Raw genomic sequence first — 22,759 nt, 5'->3', positions numbered from 1 at the left:
GGTCCCAGCTCTCTGCAGGTCATTCACTAGGTCCCCCCCGTGTGGTTCTGGGATTTTTGCTCACCGTTCTTGTGATCATTTTGACCCCACGGGGTGATATCTTGCGTGGAGCCCCAGATCGAGGGAGATTATCAGTGGTCTAGTATGTCTTCCATTTCCTAATAATTGCTCCCACAGTTGATTTCTTCAAACCAAGCTGCTTACCTATTGCAGATTCAGTCTTCCCAGCCTGGTGCAGGTCTACAATTTTTGTTTCTGGTGTCCTTTGACAGCTCTTTGGTCTTGGCCATAGTGGAGTTTGGAGTGTGACTGTTTGAGGTTGTGGACAGGTGTCTTTTATATTGATAACAAGTTCAAACAGGTGCCATTAATACAGGTAACGAGTGGAGGACAGAGGAGCCTCTTAAAGAAGAAGTTACAGGTCTGTGAGAGCCAGAAATCTTGCTTGTTTGTAGGTGACCAAATACTTATTTTCCACCATAATTTGCAAATACATTTAATCAAAAATCCTACAATGTGATTTTCTGGAAAAAAAATTCTCAATTTGTCTGTCATAGTTGACGTGTACCTATGATGAAAATTACAGGCCTCTCTCATCTTTTTAAGTGGGAGAACTTGCACAATTGGTGGCTGACTAAATACTTTTTCCCCCCACTGTAAACATACTCACTAGCTATGTTTCCATTAACTTGTCCTGTGATTCTTTCATTTTTTTGGGCGGTGGGGGGTGACATTTAGAAAGTTCGCATAAAAACAGATGAGACAAGTGACTGCTAGGGTGCGTTTCCATTTAACTATCTTGTGTTGATATAAACACAAACCTACAGTGATGAATAAAAATGTAGTGGTTTAAGTGTTTACATTACCCATTTAGGCAAATTGTGCATTCATAAATTGGCGACAGCCTGTATGCCCTCCCACCTATCTGTTTCATGTAACCGGTAGCAAGGATAGAATGCAAGAATATTTGCCATATTCTAGTAATTCTCATGTGCCAACATATTGCCACGGTCCGTGCCATGGTGAAACTTGCACTGGAAATAATTGGATGGGGAAACCTGCATCCAGCCAACCAGAAAAGCAATTTGAAGCAATTCAGCCATTCTTTAAAGTCAGGAAAAGGATCCTACAAAGAAACATACTTTTTATAGTTAAAAAAATTCGATTTAGCAGGCAGTAGGCATTTAGAGTTGTGTTGACATCACGTGCCGCGCGTACCTTCAAAAATATTTGCCAATCATCATTTATTCGAAAAACACAGTTTCCATAATTTGTCGCTATAAAGGAAGTTAAACAAAAGAAAAATCCACCCCTCTCGAATGGATAAAAGTGTTGTCTTTCTACACTGTAGAAAAATACATTTGAGTATACCAAACATTAGGAACACCTTCCTTATATTGAGTTGCAGAACAGAACAGCTCAATTCGTCGGGGAATGGACTCTACAAGGTGCCGAAAGCGTTCCACAAGGATGCTGGCCCATGTTGACTGCAATGCGTCACACAGTTGTGTCAAGTTCGCTGGATGTCCTTTGGATAGTGGACCATTCTTGATACACACAGGAAACTGTTGAGCGTGAAAAACCCAGCCGAGTTGCAGTTCTTGACACAAACCGGTGCGCCTGGCATCTACTACCATACCTCGACTTCTTGGCTCTGACGGAAACATGGATTACCACAGAAAACACTGCTACTCCTACTGCTCTTTCCTCGTCTGATCATGTGTTCTCGCATACCCCGAGAGCATCTGGTCAGCGCGGCGGTGGCACAGGAATCCTCATCTCTCCCAAGTGGACATTCTCTCTTTTCCCCCTGACCCATCTGTCTATCTCCTCATTTGAATTCCATGCTGTCACAGTCACTAGCCCATTCAAGCTTAACATCCTTATCGTTTATCGCCCTTCAGGTTCCCTTGGAGAGTTCATCAATGAGCTTGACGCCTTGATAAGTTCCTTTCCTGAGGATGGCTCACCCCTCACAGTTCTGGGTGACTTTAACCTCCCTACGTCTGCCTTTGACTCATTTCTCTCTGCCTCCTTCTTTCCACTCCTTTCCTCTTTTGACCTCACCCCTCTCACCGTCCCCCCCCCTACTCACAAGGCAGGCAACACGCTTGACCTAATCTTTACTAGATGCTGTTCTTCTACTAATCTCACTGCAACTCCCCTCCAAGTCTCCAACCACTACTTTGTATCCTTTTCTCTCTCGCTCTCCTTCAACACTACTCACTCTGCCCCTACTCAGTTGGTAATGTGCCGTCGCAACCTTCGCTCTCTCTCTCCCGCTACTCTCTCCTCTTCCATCCTATCAACTCTTCCCTCTGCTAAATCCTTCTCCCTCCGTTCTCCTGATTCTGCCTCGTCAACCCTCCTCTCCTCCCTTTCTGCATCTTTTGACTCTCTATGTCCCCTATCCTCCCGGCCGGCTCGGTCCTCCCCTCCTGCTCCGTGGCTTGATGACTCATTGCGAGCTCACAGAACAGGGCTCTGGGCAGCCGAGCGGAAATGGAGGAAAACTAGACTCCTCTCTACATTCTCTTCCTCTGTTTCTGCTGCTAAAGCCACTTTCTACCACTTTAAATTTCAAGCTTCTGCCTCTAACCCTAGGAAGCTCTTTGCCACCTTCTCCTCCCTGCTGAATCCTCCTCCTCCTCCCCCTCCCTCCTCCCTCTCTGTGGATGACTTCGTCAACCATTTTTGAAAAGAATGATGAAATCTTGCGACTTGTGACGGCCGGCTGCCCAACAACCTGCCCGCTTGACCCTATTCCCCCCTCTCTTCTCCAGACCATTTCCTGAGACCTTCTCCCTTACCTCACCTCGCTCATCAACTCATCCTTGACCGCTGGCCATGTCCCTTCCGTCTTTAAGAGAGCGAGAGTTGCACCCCTCCTAAAAAAACCTACACTCGATCCCTCTGATGTCAACAACTACAGACCAGTATCCCTTCTTTCTTTTCTCTCCAACTCTTGAGTGTGCCATCTCTAGCCAACTCTCCTGCTATCTCTCTCAGAATGACCTTCTTGATCTAAACCAGTCAGGTTTCAAGACTGGTCATTCAACTGAGACTGCTCTTCTCTGTGTCACGGAGGCTCTCCGCACTGCTAAAGCTAACTCTCTCTCCTCTGCTCTTATCCTTCTAGACCTATCCGCTGCCTTTGATACTGTGAACCATCAGATCCTCCTCTCCACCCTCTCCGAGTTGGGCATCTCCGGCGCTGCTCACTCTTGGATTGTGTCCTACCTGACAGGTCACTCCTACCAGGTGCCGTGGTGAGAATCTGTCTCCGCACCATGTGCTCTCACCACTGGTGTCCCCCAGGGCTCAGTTCTAGACCCTCTCCTATTCTCTCTATACACCAAGTCACTTGGCTCTGTCATATCCTCACATGGTCTCTCCTATCATTGCTACGCAGACGACACACAATTAATTTTCTCCTTTCCCCCTTCTGATAACCAGGTGGCGAATCGCATCTCTGCATGTCTAGCAGACATATCAGTGTGGATGTCGGATCACCACCTCAAGCTGAACCTCGGCAAGACGGAGCTGCTCTTCCTCCCGGTGAAGGACTGCCCGCTCCATGATCTCGCCATCACGGTTGACAACTCCATTGTGTCCTCCTCCCAGAGTGCAAAGAACCTTGGCCTGACCCTGGACAACACCCTGTCGTTCTCCGCTAACATCAAAGCGGTGACCCGATCCTGCAGGTTCATGCTCTACAACATTCGCAGAGTACGAACCTACCTTACACAGAAAGTAGCACAGGTCCTAATTCAGGCACTTGTCATCTCCTGTCTGGATTACTGCAACTTGCTGTTGGCTGGGCTCCCTGCATGTGCCATTAAACCCCTACAACATATCCAGAACGCTGCAGCTCGTCAGGTGTTCAACCTTCCCAAGTTCTCTCATGTCACCCCACTCCTCCGCACACTCCACTGGCTTCCAGTTGAGGCTCGCATCTACTACAAGACCATGGTGCTTGCCTACAGAGCTGTGAGGGGAACGGCACCTCCTTACCTTCAGGCTCTGATCAGGCCCTACACCCAAACGAGGGCGCTACGTTCATCCACCTCTGGCCTGCTAGCTCCCCTACCTCTACGGAAGCACAGTTCCCGCTCAGCCCAGTCAAAGCTATTCGCTGTTCTGGCACCCCAATGGTGGAACAAGCTCCCCCACGACGCCAGGACAGCGGAGTCACTGACCACCTTCCGGAGACACTTGAAACCCTACCTCTTTAAGGAATACCTGGAATAGTATAAAAGTAATCCTTCTACCCCCCCCACCCCCCTTTAAAAAATAAATAAAAAAGTGGTTGTCCCACTGGCTATCATAAGTTGAATGCACCAATTTGTAAGTCACTCTGGATAAGAGCGTCTGCTAAATGACGTAAATGTAATACCCCGTTCAAAGGCATTTAAATATTTTGTCTTGCCCATTCACCGTCTGAATGGCACACATCCACAATCCATGTCTCAAGGCTTTAAAATCCTTCTTTAATCTTTCTCCTCTTCTTAATCTACACTGATTTGAAGTGGATTTAACCAGTGGCATCAATAAGGGATCATCGCTTTCACCTGGATTCACCTGGTGGAAAGAGCAGGTGTTCTTTACGTTGCGTTTATACACTGAGTATAAAAAACATTAAGTGTTTTTCCCATGTTTCATGAGCTGAAATAAAAGATCCCAGAAATGTTCCATATGCACAGAAATCTTATTTCTCTAATTTTGTGCACATTTGTTTACATCCCTGTTAGCATCTCATTTGTCAAGATAATCCATCCACCTGGCAGGTGTGGCATATCAAAAAGCTGATTAAACAGAATGATCATTACACAGGTGCACCTTGTGCTGGGGACAAAAGGCCACTCGTGCAGTTTTGTCACACAACACAATACCACAGATGCCTCAAGTTTTGAGGGAGCGTGCATTTGGCATGCTGACTGCAGGAATGTCCACCAGAGCTGTTGCCAGAATTGAATGTTAATTTCTCTACCATAAGCCACCTCCAAATGTCATTGTAGAGAATTTGGCGGGCATGTTACCTATTGAGCATGTTTGGGATGCTCTGGATCGACGTGTACGACAGCGTGTTCCAGTTCCCGCCAATATCCATCAACTTCGCACAGCCATTGAAGAGGAGTGGGACAGTATTCCACAGGCCTCAATCAACAGCTTGATCAACTCTATGCAAAGGAGATTGTGTGCTGCATGAGGCAAATGGTGGTCACACCAGATACTGACTGGTTTTCTGATCCACGCCCCTACCTTTTTTTTAAGGTATCTGTGACCAACGGATGCATATCTGTATTCCCAGTCATGTGAAATCCATAGATTAGGGCCTAATTTATTTATTTAAATTGACTGATTTCTTTATATGAACTGTAACTCAGTCAAATCTTTGAAATTGTTGCATGTTGCGTTTATATTTTTGTTCAGTATATAAACTAGAGTACCAGTGAGGATTTCTTACCACTGGACAACTTGTTACAGCTGTTGATAAGTCATTGATAATAATCGGCCAATCTTTTTCATGTCATTACATTAAGATATAAGGGGGGATCATATCTATAGTCAATCAAATTCACGAGTTGATTTAAAACCTATGTTTAACTATTTATCATGGTCGGTGTCTTGACTGATTTGTCCAAAATTGTGTGACAAAACATGACTTGTCTGTCCTTGCATTTATGGCAGTGTTAAGTTGTCCCTATATCCAGTAGCGGTGCATGGGAAAAATCAATGGGAACCCCCCCCCCCCAAGAAAAATACAAATATTACAACCTATGTGTTGTGAAAATTGCATTGTTTGCTCTGTAGTGTCTTAGAATCTAGGATTTTGCTGATGTTTGCAAATGGTGTAACATATTAACTTTACTCTACTTTGCTGAAACATCTGGAAAGCATTACTAAAGTTCCTGGAAAAAAGGATATGGGGAGATATGTGAAAAAGGCCAGGGATTGGATATTAAAATCACGCCATACTATGTCATATATGATATAAATACCATGTCTTGAACAGGAAAAAGGGGGAATAGCGAATTACAGAATTGGCTCCTGCTGTTCTTCAGATATCTGCAGGTATCTGTAAATCTGACGCTGAAACTCTTTGTTATAATAAACCTTTATAAACAAAGTACAGTGTCGGCGGACTTCTTATCATCACGGCATTATCAGCAAAGGTTTGTTTTCGGCCACCACAGCTCAATAACCTGTTAGTTCATATACCTTGCGACCGTGATATACAGTATAAGCCTAAAGGCCGAGACAATAACTATTGATTTAGAACCACAGAGTTACCGCAAGTCGCAAAGAAAACAGGACATGCCTCCACTATTCCAGCAACATTTCAACATCATCAAATCACCTCTGCTTAGTCTAATACAGTGACAACTAAAAGATACCAAAATCAATTTAGTCCAATCAACGTAAGCTAAATATGATTTGGCTGTCCATGGTTCTGATTTCTGTGTGTGTGTGTGTGTGTGTGTGAGTGCGTGCGCGTTCGTGTTCGTGGAAGTAGAAAAACATGTTGACTCACCCTACTTGCAGAGATACGCCAATGCCATCTTCCTCTCTTTCATGTTGACGAAACGGTCTCTCTGTCATACAGTACACGCTTTTATTTTTTGTTGTCCTAGGCTACCTGGCTAAAATGCTTGCTCGCTAGCTTAACTTCCATTAATGGGCAACGTTAGGTAGTTAACATCAGCCTTCTACATCTAGCTACATATTTAACTTCCATCCTCTCAGGCCAGGGGAACAACACTGTATGAATTAATGGTTGGATCAGAATCGCCGTTATAATCATTGGCCAGTACGGAGAATTAAGTAAAACCACAAGTCCAAATCCCTATCTCCATCCATGGCCAATTTAGGAAAGGGACAACACAATGAAATGCAACAATTCAAGTTTTTCTGTCAATGACGTATGCTCTCAATGGAATTTGATAGTAGGGACGCAATTCAAGATGGTATACCTTGACACTTTTTTTGGTGCTCCAGGGCCATTCACAGTTGAACTCGCTCAGTTTAGCTCAACGCTGATTGGCTAATTTTGTATACTTTTTTTGTCAAGAGTTCAGATGCTCGCTGGCTTCCCTTGCCTTCAATGCTACAGGGCGGCAACAATGTCATACTCGTTTGGACCAGACAGCATCAGATAGATGGCCTACACGTAGAGAGACAGAGGGGCGCTGTTTCGCTCGCTCGGATGCTTTCTCCTCTGAGATACATTCAGCCTCTTGCGAATTGAAGGAACATTATGAAACACAGAGAGATTAAATAATTTTGTGTGTTTTTTGTCAATTTTTTGTGTTAGCCTGGCTTCCCTTGGCATCCACGAATACACACCACAGGTTATATAATATATTAAGCATTAATCCGTTAAATTAGACATTGAACTTCAACCCTGTAAGAATCCTGGATCTAGCTCTCTGACAGTTTTTTGTACTTAACATTGTGTCTCCTTATGTTAGGGGTTTCACAGGCACACAAATCCATAATTATGTATGCGATTTTGGATTGCAAAATCAAATGCTTCTAACCGAAAGAGTCGCCTTACCTTGATACTTAAAACCCAAATGATACAGTCATTAAAGTGGTTATTCAATAATTATGCATAATACTTGTTGGATATACATTTGGTTTCCAGCTGATTAGTTACATGGTAATATTTTCCCACATCATCATCTGATCCAGGAAGGAATTTTCTGAATTACAGTGAAGTGAAGAACAGTGAAGTGAAAAAAAGGTGTTTGCAAGGAATGTCCAGAATATTTTAGTGTCTCATTCTTTACACCAGTGAAGAAAGTTGTGCCTGGATCCAGATTGGATCTACAGTGCATTCGGAAAGTGTTCAGACCCCTTGACTTTTTCCACATTTTGTTATGTTACAGCCTTATTCTAAAATGGATTAAATTATTGCGACACACCCATTGCTATTCCTATTAATTATTCTGGATATAATGACAACAAATTGCATAGCCTAGTGGGCTTATTCACAATTATCTGGTAATGAAATAACATAACAAATACATTTTGCTTTCCATGTTACACCTGCAATGAAATAGCCTACTTGAATGTGGAGCTCAGAAATTCAAGTAGGCTTAGTGGAATAGGCCTACCTTGAAAATCAGACATTTCCTCAATTTGGTTCTTGAAAAGTGCTTGTAATTATTTTAATCAGATCTATAAGTTCTCCTGCTCCCTTATAATTATCTGTGATTTAATTTTTTATCTGTTTTTGTTAGAGATGTAGCCACTTTCGTTTGTTTCCCCCGCTTCAATTGAAGGGTGTTGCGCTACTCTGTTGAAGTAGAACCACGTGCGGTTATTATGAGGACGACAACATCTAATGCTGGCTTCAACTTGGCTTTCCATACAAATGCTTCCATTAAAAGAGGAACATGGTTTTTGGTCACTTTATCATGATAAAAACAGCTATGGTGAGATTCAATGGTGCGATTAATGCTACCGCTATTCATGGCTTTATTGTGTGTGCCTGCGTCGGCCACATATAGTGAGGGGAAAAAGTATTTGATCCCCTGCTGATTTTGTACGTTTGCCCACTGACAAAGAAATGATCAGTCTATGATTTTAATGGTAGGTTTATTTGAACAGTGAGAGACAGAATAACAACAAAAAAATCCAGAAAAATGCATGTAAAAAATGTTATAAATTGATTTGCATTTTAATGAGGGAAATAAGTATTTGACCACTCCGCAAAACATGACTTAGTACTTGGTGGCAAAACCCTTGTTGGCAATCACAGAGGTCAGACGTTTCTTGTAGTTGGCCACCAGGTTTGCACACATCTCAGGAGGGATTTTGTCCCACTCCTCTTTGCAGATCTTCTCCAAGTCATTAAGGTTTCGAGGCTGACGTTTGGCAACTCGAACCTTCAGCTCCCTCCACAGATTTTCTATGGGATTAAGGTCTGGAGACTGGCTAGGCCACTCCAGGACCTTAACGTGCTTCTTCTTGAGCCACTCCTTTGTTGCCTTGGCCGTGTGTTTTGGGTCATTGTCATGCTGGAATACCCATCCACAACCCATTTTCAATGCCCTGGCTGAGGGAAGGCGGTTCTCACCCAAGATTTGATGGTACATGGCCCCGTCCATCGTCCCTTTGATGCGGTGAAGTTGTCCTCTCCCCTTAGCAGAAAAACGACCCCAAAGCATAATGTTTCCACCTCCATGTTTGACGGTGGGGATGGTGTTCTTGGGGTCATAGGCAGCATTCCTCCTCCTCCAAACACGGCGAGTTGAGTTGATGCCAAAGAGCTCGATTTTGGTCTCATCTGACCACAACACTTTCACCCAGTTCTCCTCTGAATCATTCAGATGTTCATTGGCAAACTTCAGACGGGCCTGTATATGTGCTTTCTTGAGCAGGGGGACCTTGCGGGCGCTGCAGGATTTCAGTCCTTCACGGCGTAGTGTGTTACCAATTGTTTTCTTGGTGACTATGGTCCCAGCTGCCTTGAGATCATTGACAAGATCCTGGGCTGATTCCTCACCGTTCTCATCATTGCAACTCCACGAGGTGAGATCTTGCATGGAGCCCCAGGCCGAGGGAGATTGACAGTTATTTTGTGTTTCTTCCATTTGCGAATAATCGCACCAACTGTTGTCACCTTCTCACCAAGCTGCTTGGCGATGGTCTTGTAGCCCATTCCAGCCTTGTGTAAGTCTACAATCTTGTCGCTGACATCCTTGGAGAGTTAAAATGCAAATCAATTTATAACATTTTTGACATGCGTTTTTCTGGATTATTTTGTTGTTATTCTGTCTCTCACTGTTCAAATAAACCTACCATTAAAAGTATAGACTGATCATTTCTTTGTCAGTGGGCAAATGTACAAAATCAGCAGGGGATCAAATACTTTTTTCCCTCACTGTAAGTCATACCACAGATTCTCAATTGGATTGAGGTCTGGGCTTTGACTAGGCCATTCCAAGACATTTAAATGTTTCCCCTTAAACCACTCAAGTGTTGCTTTAGCAGTATGCTTAGGGTCATTGTCCTGCTGGAAGGTGAACCTCCATCCCAGTCTCAAATCTCTGGAAGACTGAAACAGGTTTCCCTCAAGAATTTCCCTGTATTTAGCGCCATCCATCATTCCTTCAATTCTGACCAGTTTCCCAGTCCCTGCCGATGGAAAAACATCTCCACAACATGATGCTGCCACCACCATGCTTCACTGTGGGGATGGTGTTCTCGGGGTGATGAGAGGTGTTGGGTTTGCCTCAGACATAGCGTTTTCCTTGATGGCCAAAAAGCTCAATTTTAGTCTCATCTGACAAGAGTAACTTCTAACATATGCTTGGGGAGTCTCCCACATGCCTTTTTGGGCGATCAATACAAGTGAGGGTGGGGAGCTCTATGTCAGAAAGCTATGAGGTAGATAATGGTACCCCCCAGGGAAGTGTCATTAGTCCTTTGTTGTTCTCCATTATGATTGACAATGTATTCTCCCAGGTGAGACCTGATATTGGGAGGTCACTGTTTGCGGATGATGGGGCACTGTGGAAGAGCTAACATGCTAAGTAGTTGCAAAGTAGCTAAAAAGTAATAAGTAATTTAAAAGTTGCTAAAATGCTAAAGTTGTCCATGATGAGATTCGAACTCGCAACCTAAAGGTCTCACCTGGGAGAATACATTGTCAATCATAATGGAGAACAACAAAGGACTAACAACAAAGGACTAATAACTCTTCTACAGCTAGAAGAGTTCAAGAATCAAATCAAATCAATTTTTATTTGTCACATGTGCCTTACCGTGAAATGTTTACTTACAAGCCCTTAACCAACAATGCAGATCAAGAAATAGAGTTAAGAAAATATTTAAACTAAAGCAAAAAATAAAATAAAAAGTAACACAATAAAATTACATAACAATAACGAGGCTATATACAGGGGGTTCCGGAACCGAGTCAATGTGCGGGGATACAGGTTAGTCGAGGTAATTTGTACATTTAGGTAGGGGTAAAGTGACTATGCATAGATAATAAACATCGAGTAGCAGCAGTATAAAAACAAAGGGTGGGGGGGTCAATGTAAATAGTCCGGGTGGCCTTTGACATTTGATTAATTGTTCAGCAGTCTTATAGCTTGGGGGTAGAAGCTGTTAAGTAGCCTTTTGGACCTAGACTTGGCGCTCTGGTACCGCTTGCCGTGCATCAGCAGAGAGAACAGTCTATAACTTGGGTGACTGGAGTCTTTGACAATTTTTTGGGCCTTCCTCTGACACGCCTGGTATATAGGTCCTGGATGGCAGAAAGCTTGGCCCCAGTGAGGTATTGGGCCGTATGCACTACCCTCTGTAGCGCCTTGCGGTCGGATGCCGAGCAGTTGCCATACCAGGCGGTGAAGCAACCGGTCAGGATGCTCTCGATGGTGCAGCTGTAGAACTTTTTGAGGATCTGGGGACCCATGCCAAATCTTTTCAGTCTCCTGAGGGGGAAAAGGTGTTGTCATGTCCTCTTCATGACTGTCTTGGTGTGTTTGGACCATGATAGTTTGTTGGTGATGTGGACACCAAGGAACTTGAAACTCTCTACCCGCTCCACTACAGCCCCGTCAATGTTAATGGGGGCCTGTTCGGCCCTCCTTTTTCTGTAGTCCTCGATCATCTCATTTGTCTTGCTCGCATTGAGGGAGAGGTTGTTGTCCTGGCACCACACTGCCAGGTCTCTGACCTCCTCCCTATAGGCTGTCTCATCGTTGTCGGTGATCAGGCGTACCACTTGTGTCGTCTGCAAACTTAATGATGGTGTTGGAGTCGTGCTTGGCCACGCATTCGTGGGTGAACAGGGAGTACAGGGAGTACAGGAGGGGACTAAGCACGCACCCCTGAGGGGCCCCGGTGTTGAGGATCAGCGTGGCAGATGTAGTGTTGCCTACCCTTACCACCTGGGGGTGGCCCGTCAGGAAGTCCAGGATCCAGTTGCAGAGGGAGGTGTTTAGTCCCAGGGTCTTTAGCTTAGTGATGAACTTTGTGGGCACTATGGTGTTGAACGCTGAGCTGTAGTCAATGAACAGCATTCTCACATAGGTGTTCCTTTTGTCCAGGTGGGAAAGGGCAGTGTGTTGAGATTGCGTCATCTGTGGATCTGTTGGGGCGAATTGGAGTGGGTCTAGGGTTTCCAGGATGATGGTGTTGATGTGAGCCATGCCCAGCCTTTCAAAGCACTTCATGGCTACCGACGTGAGTGCTACGGGGCGGTAGTCATTTAGGCAGGTTACCTTCGCATTCTTGGGCACAGTGACTATGGTGGTCTGCTTGAAACATGTAGGTATTACAGACTCGGTCAGGGAGAGGTTGAAAATGTCAGTGAAGACACTTGCCAGTTGGTCCACGCATGCTTTGAGTACACGTCCTGGTAATCCATCCTGGTAAAGTAGCCACACCTGCGGAGTGCGTTATATGACTGAAGAGGGTATGTCTGAAACTGAGACCAGGTTGAGGGCCTGAGGGTGATCTCCACAGCACAGAGAGGAGAGCCTGCTGTGGCTGTGTGGGAGGGAGATAATGGAGTCAGGGAGGTAGAGGGCTGAGGGGTGAGATGATGCTGGAGGAACCCTGGGGCAACAAAACACTCTGCATTGGAATCCGTTTTAACAGATGGGATTTATTTCTGGATTAACAGAATTTCTGACCTTTTGACATCAGTAATACTATTCCTTATCTTATCCTGTAGATAAGATACTATTCCTTCTTTTTTGTAGCTTGTCTTTGAACTGGACTGTAGCATTTTATCATGATTTTCTATGTTTTTTACCAGTATTTCTCATCCCGTTCCCTAGCAGAGACTGGCATGTTACAGAACTACTCAAATTGAACCAAGTGCTTAAAAAGGCAACTTGGCAAACTAACTGGAACACTAGTGAACAGTATTCGATAGACCATGACTGTTCTACAGGGATCTGCTTAAAAGCCAGGAGCAGAATCCATCCAGCCAGCCTGGACCTCCAGAAGATCCACACCAGCCAGATACCCTCCACTACAGTAGATCCTTCCTCCCACCCCCTGCAGCTAGGACAAAGAGGACAGACTAAATTACCACTGAACAACCCCTACAAGTACATGTGTGAGTGAAATTCAAGTGAATCTCCATCTCTCCCTCAGATTCAACACATTCGCAGACACACTCATTCACTCACTCACTCAAACACACATACTTGCCATGCAAGGTATGCACGTTCCGGGTTCTGAAATGAGCTACAATTTCTCCCTGCAGATCTTATTATGGGGTGCATTCAGAATGTACTATTATCTTAGACCTGCTCCCCTCTGTACTTTTCTGAGGAATGGAGAAAATTTCCTGTTAATGAACTCGGCAAATACAACCTACACACACGCAAAACTTTTCATATGAATCTAGTTTAAATATTAATGTCCTAGTATTTCAGCAGTATTTAGGACTAGAGGAAGTTATTGTATCTCAGGGGGTTGTGGCGATGCTCTTCCGGTAGCTGGAGAAAGTGGAAGAGAAAACGGTAGAGGAGAGAAGCCCTAGATATCAGGAAGTGGGCTTGTGTATCGCTGGCAGGCACTGACAAAGCATTAGTGGAGTGTGTGTTGTGTGAGTGTCTGTAAGCTTTGGCTGACTGCTATGAAAGCACACCTACACAGAGCTCCCCAAGGGTGATACAGAGCACAGAATGGGTCAACACACCAGCTCTCATCTCACATGACTTCCAAAGTCATTTTATTTTAGCATGACATTTATCCCCACAATATTGACATCAATCATCAGTTAAATAAAAAAGGATAGAAAATAAATAAAAATGCTATAAAATACAATCTATTTAAAATATGCTGTAACCGATCTATAAACATTTCACCATAGCAGTTCTTCTCACATGCGAGACTCAAGGACTTTGATTATATCAACCAGTCCAAAATATATGTTCTTAAAGTTGACCAATAACTTAATAATGCATGTCTGCAAATGTGTAAATACCAGCAGGCCAATACATTTGCTTGTCAAAATATGTGAAATGTGTAATAACAAGAGAAAGAGATTTATCTTTTTTCCACTGATAAAGACTTGGCGGAGAAACAAACCCTAAAAATCAATAGAGTCTCCATGGAGAGAATGAAAACAAAATTATCTTATGTCTTGCCAATAGCAAGACAATAGAGACATGTTGAGAAGGTCAAATAGCTTTGGGTTAAGTGTTTCGTCTTCTTCTTCTTCAGAAAGATGGGAACACACAGTACTGCAGGGTTGGTAATCCCTCTGTAGGTAACCCAGCGTGCAAATAGAATAAAGTGGCTGACTAATATTACCTGCCATCCCTTCTCCCACTTGTTATGTAGTGTGTGTGTTTGCTGATTGATGCATGGGCTTTCTGCTTACATCCAAAGAACAACCACAATATTAGGAGTTTGGCCTTTCAACAATTGTCTATATTGGTATTAAGATCTTGTAAGCTGTTGGTGACTATTGCTAAGCTAAAGCTCAATAGTTATCAAAACCTTGAAGACTACTACAAAAGAGTCTGTGCTGGATTGTTGATGTGTTGTCTATCTTGGGGTTTTATTAGCTGCTGAAAAAATGCTAGAGCCCACTGATTATGGAGAAGAGTAGGAAACTCAAAGAACAAACAGTAGGAAAAAGTTTAATAAAAAAGTGTTTAAAGGCCCAGTGCAGTCAAAAATGTGATTATCCTGTGTTTTATATACAGTGCATTCGGAAAATATTCAGACCCCTTGACTTTTTCCACATTTTAATACGTTACAGCCTTATTCTAAAATGTATAAAAATAATAATAATCCTAATTCATCTACACACAATACCCCATAATGACAAAGTGAAAACAGGTTTTTAGACATTTTTACAAATGTATTAAAAAATACTACAGATCTGGCCACATTGAAGGTCCCCAAGAACACAGTGGCCTCCATCATTCTTAAATGGAAGACGTTTGGAACCACCAAGACTCTTCCTAGAGCTGGCCGCCCGGCCAAACTGAGCAATCGGGGGAGAAGGGCCTGGGTCAGGGAGGTGACCAAGATCCCGATTTTCACTCTGACAGAGCTCCAGAGTTCCACTGTGGAGATGGGAGAACCTTCCAGAAGGCCAACCATCTCTGCAGCACTCCACCAATCAAGCCTTTATGGTAGAGTGGCCAGACGGAAGCCGCACCTCAGTAAAAGGCACATGACAGCCCGCTTGGAGTTTACCAAAAGGCACCTAAAGACTCTCAGACCATGAGAAACAAGATTCTCTGGTCTGATGAAACCAAGATTGAACTCTTTGGCCTGAATGCCAAGCGTCACGTCTGGAGGAAACCTGGCACCATCCCTACAATGAAGCATGGTGGTGGCAGCATCATGCTGGGGGATGTTTTTCAGCAGCAGGGACTGGGAGACTAGTCAGGATTGAGGGAAAGATGAACGGAGCAAAGTACAGAGAGATCCTTGATCAAAACTTGCTCCAGAGTGCTCAGGACCTCTGACTGGGGCGAAGGTTTACCTTCCAACAGGCCAACGACCCTAAGCACACAGCCAAGACAACGCAGGAGTGGCTTCGGGACAAGTCTCTGAATGTCCTTGAGTGGCCCAGCCAGAGCCCGGACTTGAACCCGATCAAACATCTCTGGAGACACCTGAAAATAGCAGTGCAGCGACGCTCCCATCCAACCTGAAGAATGGGAGAAACTCCCCAAATACAGGTGGGCCAAGCTTGTAATGTCATACTCAAGAAGACTTGAGGCTGTAATCGCTGCTAAAGGTGCTTCAACAAAGTACTGAGTAAAGGGTCTGAATACTTAGAAAACTGAAATATCACATTTATATATTTTTAATAAATTTGCAAAAATATCTAAAAACCTGTTTTCGCTTTGTCATTTTGGGGTATTGTGTGTAGATTGAGGGGAAAAAAACAATATAATCCATTTTAGAATAAGGCTGTAACGTAACAAAATGTGGAAAAAGTCAAGGGATCTGAATACTTTCCGAAGGCACTGTATATTTCCACACTACGAGGTTGGAATAATACTGTGAAATCGTAAAAAAGGTTGATAATGCCTTTTAGTGTAAGAGCTGTTTGAAAAGACACTGTTTTGTTGGGATGGAGCTTTGGCCTGCCTGGTGACTTCACCAGGCAATAAGATAGAGAGTTCCAAACCTCTCTGCCAATAACAGCTAGTTTTCAGTTTTCCCCTCCCCACTCAGACCACTCCCAAACAGTCCTAGCAACATTCTTGCTTGAGAAATTGTTCTCGCTAAGAAGCTATTCCGTTTTTTTAAAACCATTTGATTGAAAACAATCACAGTAAGGTACTCAATTGTTACACAGAAATGATTTGATATTGAGAAGAAAAAAAATTCTGCATTGGTCCTTTTAACCCTTTACACTCTTGGGACTATGGATAGTGCTAAATTGAAATGTTTCTTACAGAAGAAATATGAAAAGAATATGCACAACCATGGAAGCAATTGAAAGGGAACGGTTTGGAGATTATATTAAAGTATAATACCAAACGCGAGGACACAACAGTTCACCTGACACAAGACTGAATCCAAACATTACACTTTTGATTAGTGCTGAGCTATTAAACAAAATGTCAGTTATTTTCTGGTTTTTAAACAACTAATTGCCTGAAGTCGGTTCAATTATTTCAATTGCATTTTGTTCGTTTATTTTGTTCTGTGAACTCGATGCGCACATCACTCAGTTTCTCTAGCGATAAATCATATCCAGCCTGAACTGTGTGATGTAGTAGGGAGTTGTGGTTTCCAATTGGCCAATATTCTACATAGTTTATCGCATAAAACATGGTAATTAACTACAATGACCATAATCCATTGCGCATCTACTTGTCCGGTCTGTTTCTCTTTTACGACTTCTACGAAAGAGAGAAGAATGCGCGATCCTGAGGTGATATAGCGAGCAGCTGTTGCTTCGCGAGGTATCTCTACCTGAAAATACATGGTCTAAGTGATTGATAATTGATATTCAGCAGTCATAAAAGTATGCGTTATTTACTTTGAAGAACTAGAAAAGAGTGATTTTTTTTAGACAGCATAGGCAGCAGCTTTACAGAGATAAGATGATGACTTGGAATGAAATAATAAAGTAATCTAATAAAACAAATGTAATATACACAACAACTGAATTATTTTATTATAGTAATGTGAATAAATGTTGGTTCATAAGTGATAAAACAGTAATGGCAGTCAATACCATCATGGGTCTTTTATTAATTGTTTTATTCTATGTTGTTACAGCGTTCAACCCACATAATGCTTAGAGCATTTAATGTAAAAAAATATATAATCGAAACTGACATCCAAAACCGTGATTATTTTTTTTATAATCAAAAAGCACTAATCGATTAGCACTACTGTTGATTTTATGTGCATTTGACATTTTACTGTACTTTTCGCTACATTTGTTGATAACGAAATCTGAAAATACTCTGGATCAGTAACATAGGAATATTCCTGGAAAATGTTGTAGGTGCAACATAAAACAAAACAATTATAAGGGTTAGAGTGAGAGGACTAACTGGTGTCTCCAAGTGGCCACACACCTCTCCAAAGCGTGCACATTTCCTAAGTAATTTCAATACACTTGTATGACTCAAAGAAGAGTCTTCAACTATAAGGTGCTTTTTTCAGCTCTCCTAGCTGTGCCGTTGAGGAACTACAGCAAGCACGCTAGAAGTGTGGAACACAACCCTGCATCCCCGCCATCACACAATTACTGTTGTTTACGCAATCCAAAAACGGTCCATTATAAATCGCAATCTGGGTCAGGTAGGCATAATTTGAAAGCTTGTTCTATTGCCAACATTACTAGCTAAGTTATAAAATACGATATTACAGTGTTAGGCTTTCAAAATGCAATTCAGGGAAACAGATCGTAAATTTTGTGCGATTAGAAAGGAGTCATGAGTGCATTCAGCTGCGTTTCTTCCCAGTAGACAAACATGCACATTCTGTTCAGAATAACCCAGTGTATGACGCCATGTTATCTTGTAACTACCTCAAACAGAGATTATAAACGGAAATGTGAAGTACACATTTGGACTCATGGGTGTTTGGCTTGCTTGTATGACATCAAAACAGTATTTAGTTATAATCCTCAACGTCTCATCTTTGAAAATACATAGTCTTCTTAATTTACAGCATTTCCCTAACTCAGTCAACAAAAAAAGTTGCCCAAGGTGAGGGGGGGTGGGAGGGTGGGGGGGGTGGGAGGGGGGGTGGGAGGGGTGGGGGGGGGTGGGGGGGTGGGAGGGGGGGAGGGGGGGTGGGAGGGGGGGCGCAACTTCTTATCGTGTGCGGTGCTCAAGTTAAGAACGGCTGTCACTCAAAACCCATACAGCGCTGTGAAGCACAGAGGCCAAGGTCTGACGTCATGTATAGCATATGTTACTGTACAGCCACTGCGTTCAAATGTAGGCATTTATCAGTGCCCAGATCTGCAATTTTCAACCCGTATACGGATATGAGTGTAAAGGGCAACCATAGAGAGAATCTAATTTACAAATCCAAACTTTCACTTTTTCTCGTACATTAAAGAAAACCCTGTTGTGGTCTCCATCCAATCATAAACTGTGTTGGGAGCCTATTCAGCTCTTGTCTACAAAGTCACTACCACACAGGCACACGCATACACACACACTGATATGGACATCTCTTCCCATGTCTGCTTAAAGGAAAACTCCACCCAAAAACTAAGCCATTGTTGATATAGTCCCAAAAGGTTTTGCATGTCACAGAAATCAAGTTTTCAAGATATGCAACTTTCAAAATACAGAAATCTGGCCCGTATGATGCAAGGCTAAGGGCCTTTCTACAACAAACTAAAGGTCAATGGGAAACATTAGCGAAAACATTGGATCCCCAACTCAATTCGAAAACTGTAGTTTACCTTTACCTAGAACCTTGGGCCAGGGCAAATAGTCGTATTCAAGTGTTTAACAGCCAAAAAAATATATAGTAATTATAAAACAAAAACATTTTCAGTTGATTAATGCTTGTGGGTGAATCAGTGGACCAGGAGGTGCTTGCTGGCCTGAACCATTACATCCCTGGATCAGCATCTCTGTGTATCAGCCAGGGACAATGCCTGAACCAGACCCAAACTACAGACCCATGAGCTCTGGCAGAGGGAGGGGCTGGAGAGCCCAAACCCTCTGAAGAGAGTTTCCCCCAGACGTAGGGGTCAGAGAAGGGGCTAGAGAGAGCTCTGCGTCCTGATAAAGGCTGTCCTCTCACTGTGGCAGTTCAGCTCTTCACTGTCGGAATCAGAGCCCCCCAGTGTTACCTGGTCCTCGTCCCCCCACACGGTGGGGATCCCCTTATAGGATACCCTGCCCTGCCTCTCCCAGCCCAGCCCCAGGCCGAAGCCCCCCGAGGCCCATCCCCCCGTCTCCACAGAGTGCAGTTTGGTCCTCCGGGCCCAGGGGGCGCCACCAGAGCGCAGCTGCAGCAGAAGGAAGACCCCGGCGAAGGCTGCCAGGATGAAGGCACAGCTGAGCATCGCCAGGAGGGTGGCCAGAGGGGAGGACAGGGCCAGGCTAGGCCCTGGAGGTTCCCCCCCTCCCCCACCTCCCCCCTGTTCTAACCCCACTGGGCTCTCCCCTGGTCCACCCATCTCTCCCTGGAGGATGGGGCCAGTGGGGGACTTGCGCTGGACCTGGTTCTGGTGCAGGCAGGCGGTGAGGACCAGGTGGCTGTGAGGGGAGCAAGAGAGGCAATCGCTGGGCCCGGGTCCGGAACAGGTGAGGCAAGCAGGGTGGCATGGCAGGCAGGACTGGGCCGAGGACAAGTCCACCCAATTGTCCAGGGACATGTTGAGGAGCTGGGGGCCTGCAGTGAAGCCGGGGGGGCAGAGCTTCACACAACCCTGCAGGAACAGGGAGAAGCCTGGGCTGCATTCTGGAAAGGGGGAGAGAGGGGAAGAGGGAAAGAGCGAGAGGAAGAGATGAGTGAGAGAAAGAGAAAGTGAGAAAGCGAGATGATACACACACACACACAGGGGGATGAGGTGCTGCTTTTCTGAGCAGTCAGTGGGGACAAAGGCTTGTACATACACCCACACACAAAAAAAGCAAAAACATGTCACGAATTAAGCCTTTTAACACTCCTGTCATATGCGCAGATTGATGTTTATTGTCATGAGTCTTGCCCTGGAGGCAGAACTGAGAGGTTTCCGCTAGATGGGCCAGCTGCAAAGTCAAAATTGGCTATATCGTAAAAATTTATGAAAGCAAAAATGTGCTTTTGGGTCTTAATTTAAGGTTAGGGTTAGGCATTAGGGTAAAGCCGGGTGTACACTACACGACTTTCAAAATCCTAACATCGCTGAGCCTCTCACATGAAATGACCATCTTTCCTGTAGTTTTTGTCTTGCCAAAGTAGTGATGCCCACACTACACGATGTGGAACAGATGGGGTGTCACACACTACAAGATTCTTCAGTTGGTCGTAAGGATTTTCGATACCTCCACAATGTCTCGTGAAAACAATTATGTGATTAGATTGTTAACGTAGCTAGAACAAAGCAGCCTCAAACGTTTTCAGTCAGACATTTACACCTGCCATACAGAGTTGAAATATTTAGCCAACATTTTGAATTGAATAACATTGCTTGTGAACTTCAGAGCTGTAATGATTTGTCGCTTTGGTTAAAGGCAAGTACAAATGCATACTAGTAGTAGTCATCGCTCCTGCTTGAGAGTCTACACATTTTGTGTAATGCGTAACAACGTCATCATCTCACTGGCTTCTTCTTTGGCGAGCTCTCATTGGCTATTGCTGATCACCTTTCTCAAAATGTGTCGTTGCACATCTCCCACTACAAGAGCATTGCAGATTTTGTGCCGATTAAAATCAAACATGTTTGAAAATATCGGGATGTCTGTGGCTGCTCAAAGATGGGATCGGTAGCCCTCAGATTGCATCTCTTACCCGCTCACATTAAACGAGCGTTGGTGACAGCCACGCGCCTCGAGTAGGCAACGACATGGGGATTTTGTCTCCGATCTCAAAAACTTGTCTGGGACAGCCAAAATCGTGTCGTGTACACCTGACTTTAGCAGTGTGGTTGAGGTTAGGGATAGGTTTAAAATCAGATGTTATAATTTTGTGGTTGTGCCAGCTAGTGACCACTCTGCAGAGCTGCCTCCAGTACATGAGTGATCTCAAAAAATGCCAACCTGCGTCATATGCATGAGAAGCCAACAGCCACATGCTGAGTGTCACCAGTGGCTTCTGACCCCATCTGGAATCTTTTAGTGCTAGATAGTTTTCTCAGTGTGTCTCGGACAGTCAGTCTCACCGATGCAGATCTGCTGGGTGTCGAAGGTCTTGCAGCTGTTGTTGGAAGGCCGGGGGAAGTCAGGAGACAAGGGGTTATTGGAGCTGGAGCCCGTACCGTACAGGATCAGAGTAAACTGACTCAACACACCTGAGAGGGGGGAGAGAGAGAGGATGAGAGAGGTGGAGGAGATAGGATGAGAGGGGGAGGAGAGAGTAGAGGAAGAGAGAGAAGGTGAACACATTTCAAACTCAAGAGAGAGGAGAAAGAAGAACAGAGAGAATTAACAATTAAATACCTCTAAGAGGAGAGAGGTAGAATGGGTGAGAGTCTCAGAGAGACGGTAATATGATGATGATGAAGAGTGAGCTGACTGACAAACACAGAGAGAGGAGAACAAGGGCTGATTTAAGAACGAGAGAGAGAACTGATACATTGTGGACAGGAATATTCATGAAGAGGAGAGAGAAGTAGAGAGGGAGTAGAGAGAATCACTCCTCTTATTTCCCCTGCTGCGCTGAGACGGCAACAAACGACAGCAGAGACCTTCTGGAGAAGAAGGAGGGAAAGGAGAAAGAAAAGAGGAGGAAGGAGCCTCTCTGCTGTATGAAGGTACACAGACGTCCTGTTACCATAGTCGTGTCCTTGTTCTGAGACATTCTCTATCTCCAGGGTCCACTCCCCTCGAGGGTCCTCGTCCCACATGTGGGTGGTCATGAAGGCCCAGTCAATAAATCCCTCTGACGAATAGTCTTTAGGCCTGAAAAGAGTGAGCGAGAGGAGGGGAAAGGGTGATGGGGAGGGAGGGAGAGAGAAAGGGAGAGACACAGAGAGAGTAGTTAGGGTTCACAGCCAAAAACATTCATCTCATAGCAACCATCCTGAACCATGAAGGGCTCTTCAAAAACAATACCTCCCAGAACGGCTGCTAAAAATACATTTCAAGCGAACATAAATGAAAAACAACAAACACTGCACTGTGTTTTTCTGTGAACGTGTGTATGTTTACCTGGGGGATTGTGTATCTATCGGACTGATATGAGGTTTCCTTTGTATTTCTACAGTAGGTGTGTGTGTGGGTGTACCTGGGTGCCAGCAGGGTAGAGCGTGTCCCATGGGGGCTGATGAGGTATATAGCCAGGTTTCCTCTGTGGTTGTAGGAGAGAGTGAGGCGGGCCTGGACGTGCTCCAGAGAGTTGACATACTCTGGTCTGCCCCAGCAGGAGTCCAATGTCTTACTAAACAGCAGCCGGCTACCTATGTCCCTAGGCTCTGAGAGCATGGTGAGGACACACTGGTGCTGTGGGCCCACACTGGTCCAGTTCTGAGCCAGGGCCACCATGGCCCCCGCATCCAGCAGACCATACCCATACGAATGACTCACTGAGAGAGACAGAAAAACCATGAGTGAAGTTCCAAAGAGTCAAGTGAGTCCACTTATCATGTAGTTCAGTCAGCCAAGGCAAGTCCAATGAGAGC

General features: G+C 44.4%; 1 protein-coding gene across 2 annotated transcripts in view; it reads right to left on the bottom strand.

Annotated features, from left to right (window-relative positions):
- Positions 1-18,280: 18,280 nt before the first annotated feature.
- The window catches only part of LOC121577037 (furin), a 199,419-nt gene continuing 194,940 nt past the window's right edge, over positions 18,281-22,759 (bottom strand). For both annotated transcript variants that reach the window (XM_041890736.2, XM_041890737.2), the window contains exons 12-15: positions 22,366-22,663; positions 21,913-22,040; positions 21,302-21,430; positions 18,281-19,899 (exon numbers count right to left, since the gene is read on the bottom strand). In XM_041890736.2, coding sequence (XP_041746670.1) covers positions 19,196-19,899; positions 21,302-21,430; positions 21,913-22,040; positions 22,366-22,663 — 1,259 coding nt within the window. In that variant the 3' untranslated portion in view covers positions 18,281-19,195. The remainder of the gene's footprint in view (positions 19,900-21,301; positions 21,431-21,912; positions 22,041-22,365; positions 22,664-22,759) is intronic.

The sequence above is a fragment of the Coregonus clupeaformis genome, chromosome 11 (assembly GCF_020615455.1).
Source record: "Coregonus clupeaformis isolate EN_2021a chromosome 11, ASM2061545v1, whole genome shotgun sequence".
In the NCBI taxonomy this organism is placed as follows: domain Eukaryota; kingdom Metazoa; phylum Chordata; class Actinopteri; order Salmoniformes; family Salmonidae; genus Coregonus; species Coregonus clupeaformis.
This window is presented reverse-complemented; position numbering and strand designations above follow the sequence as displayed.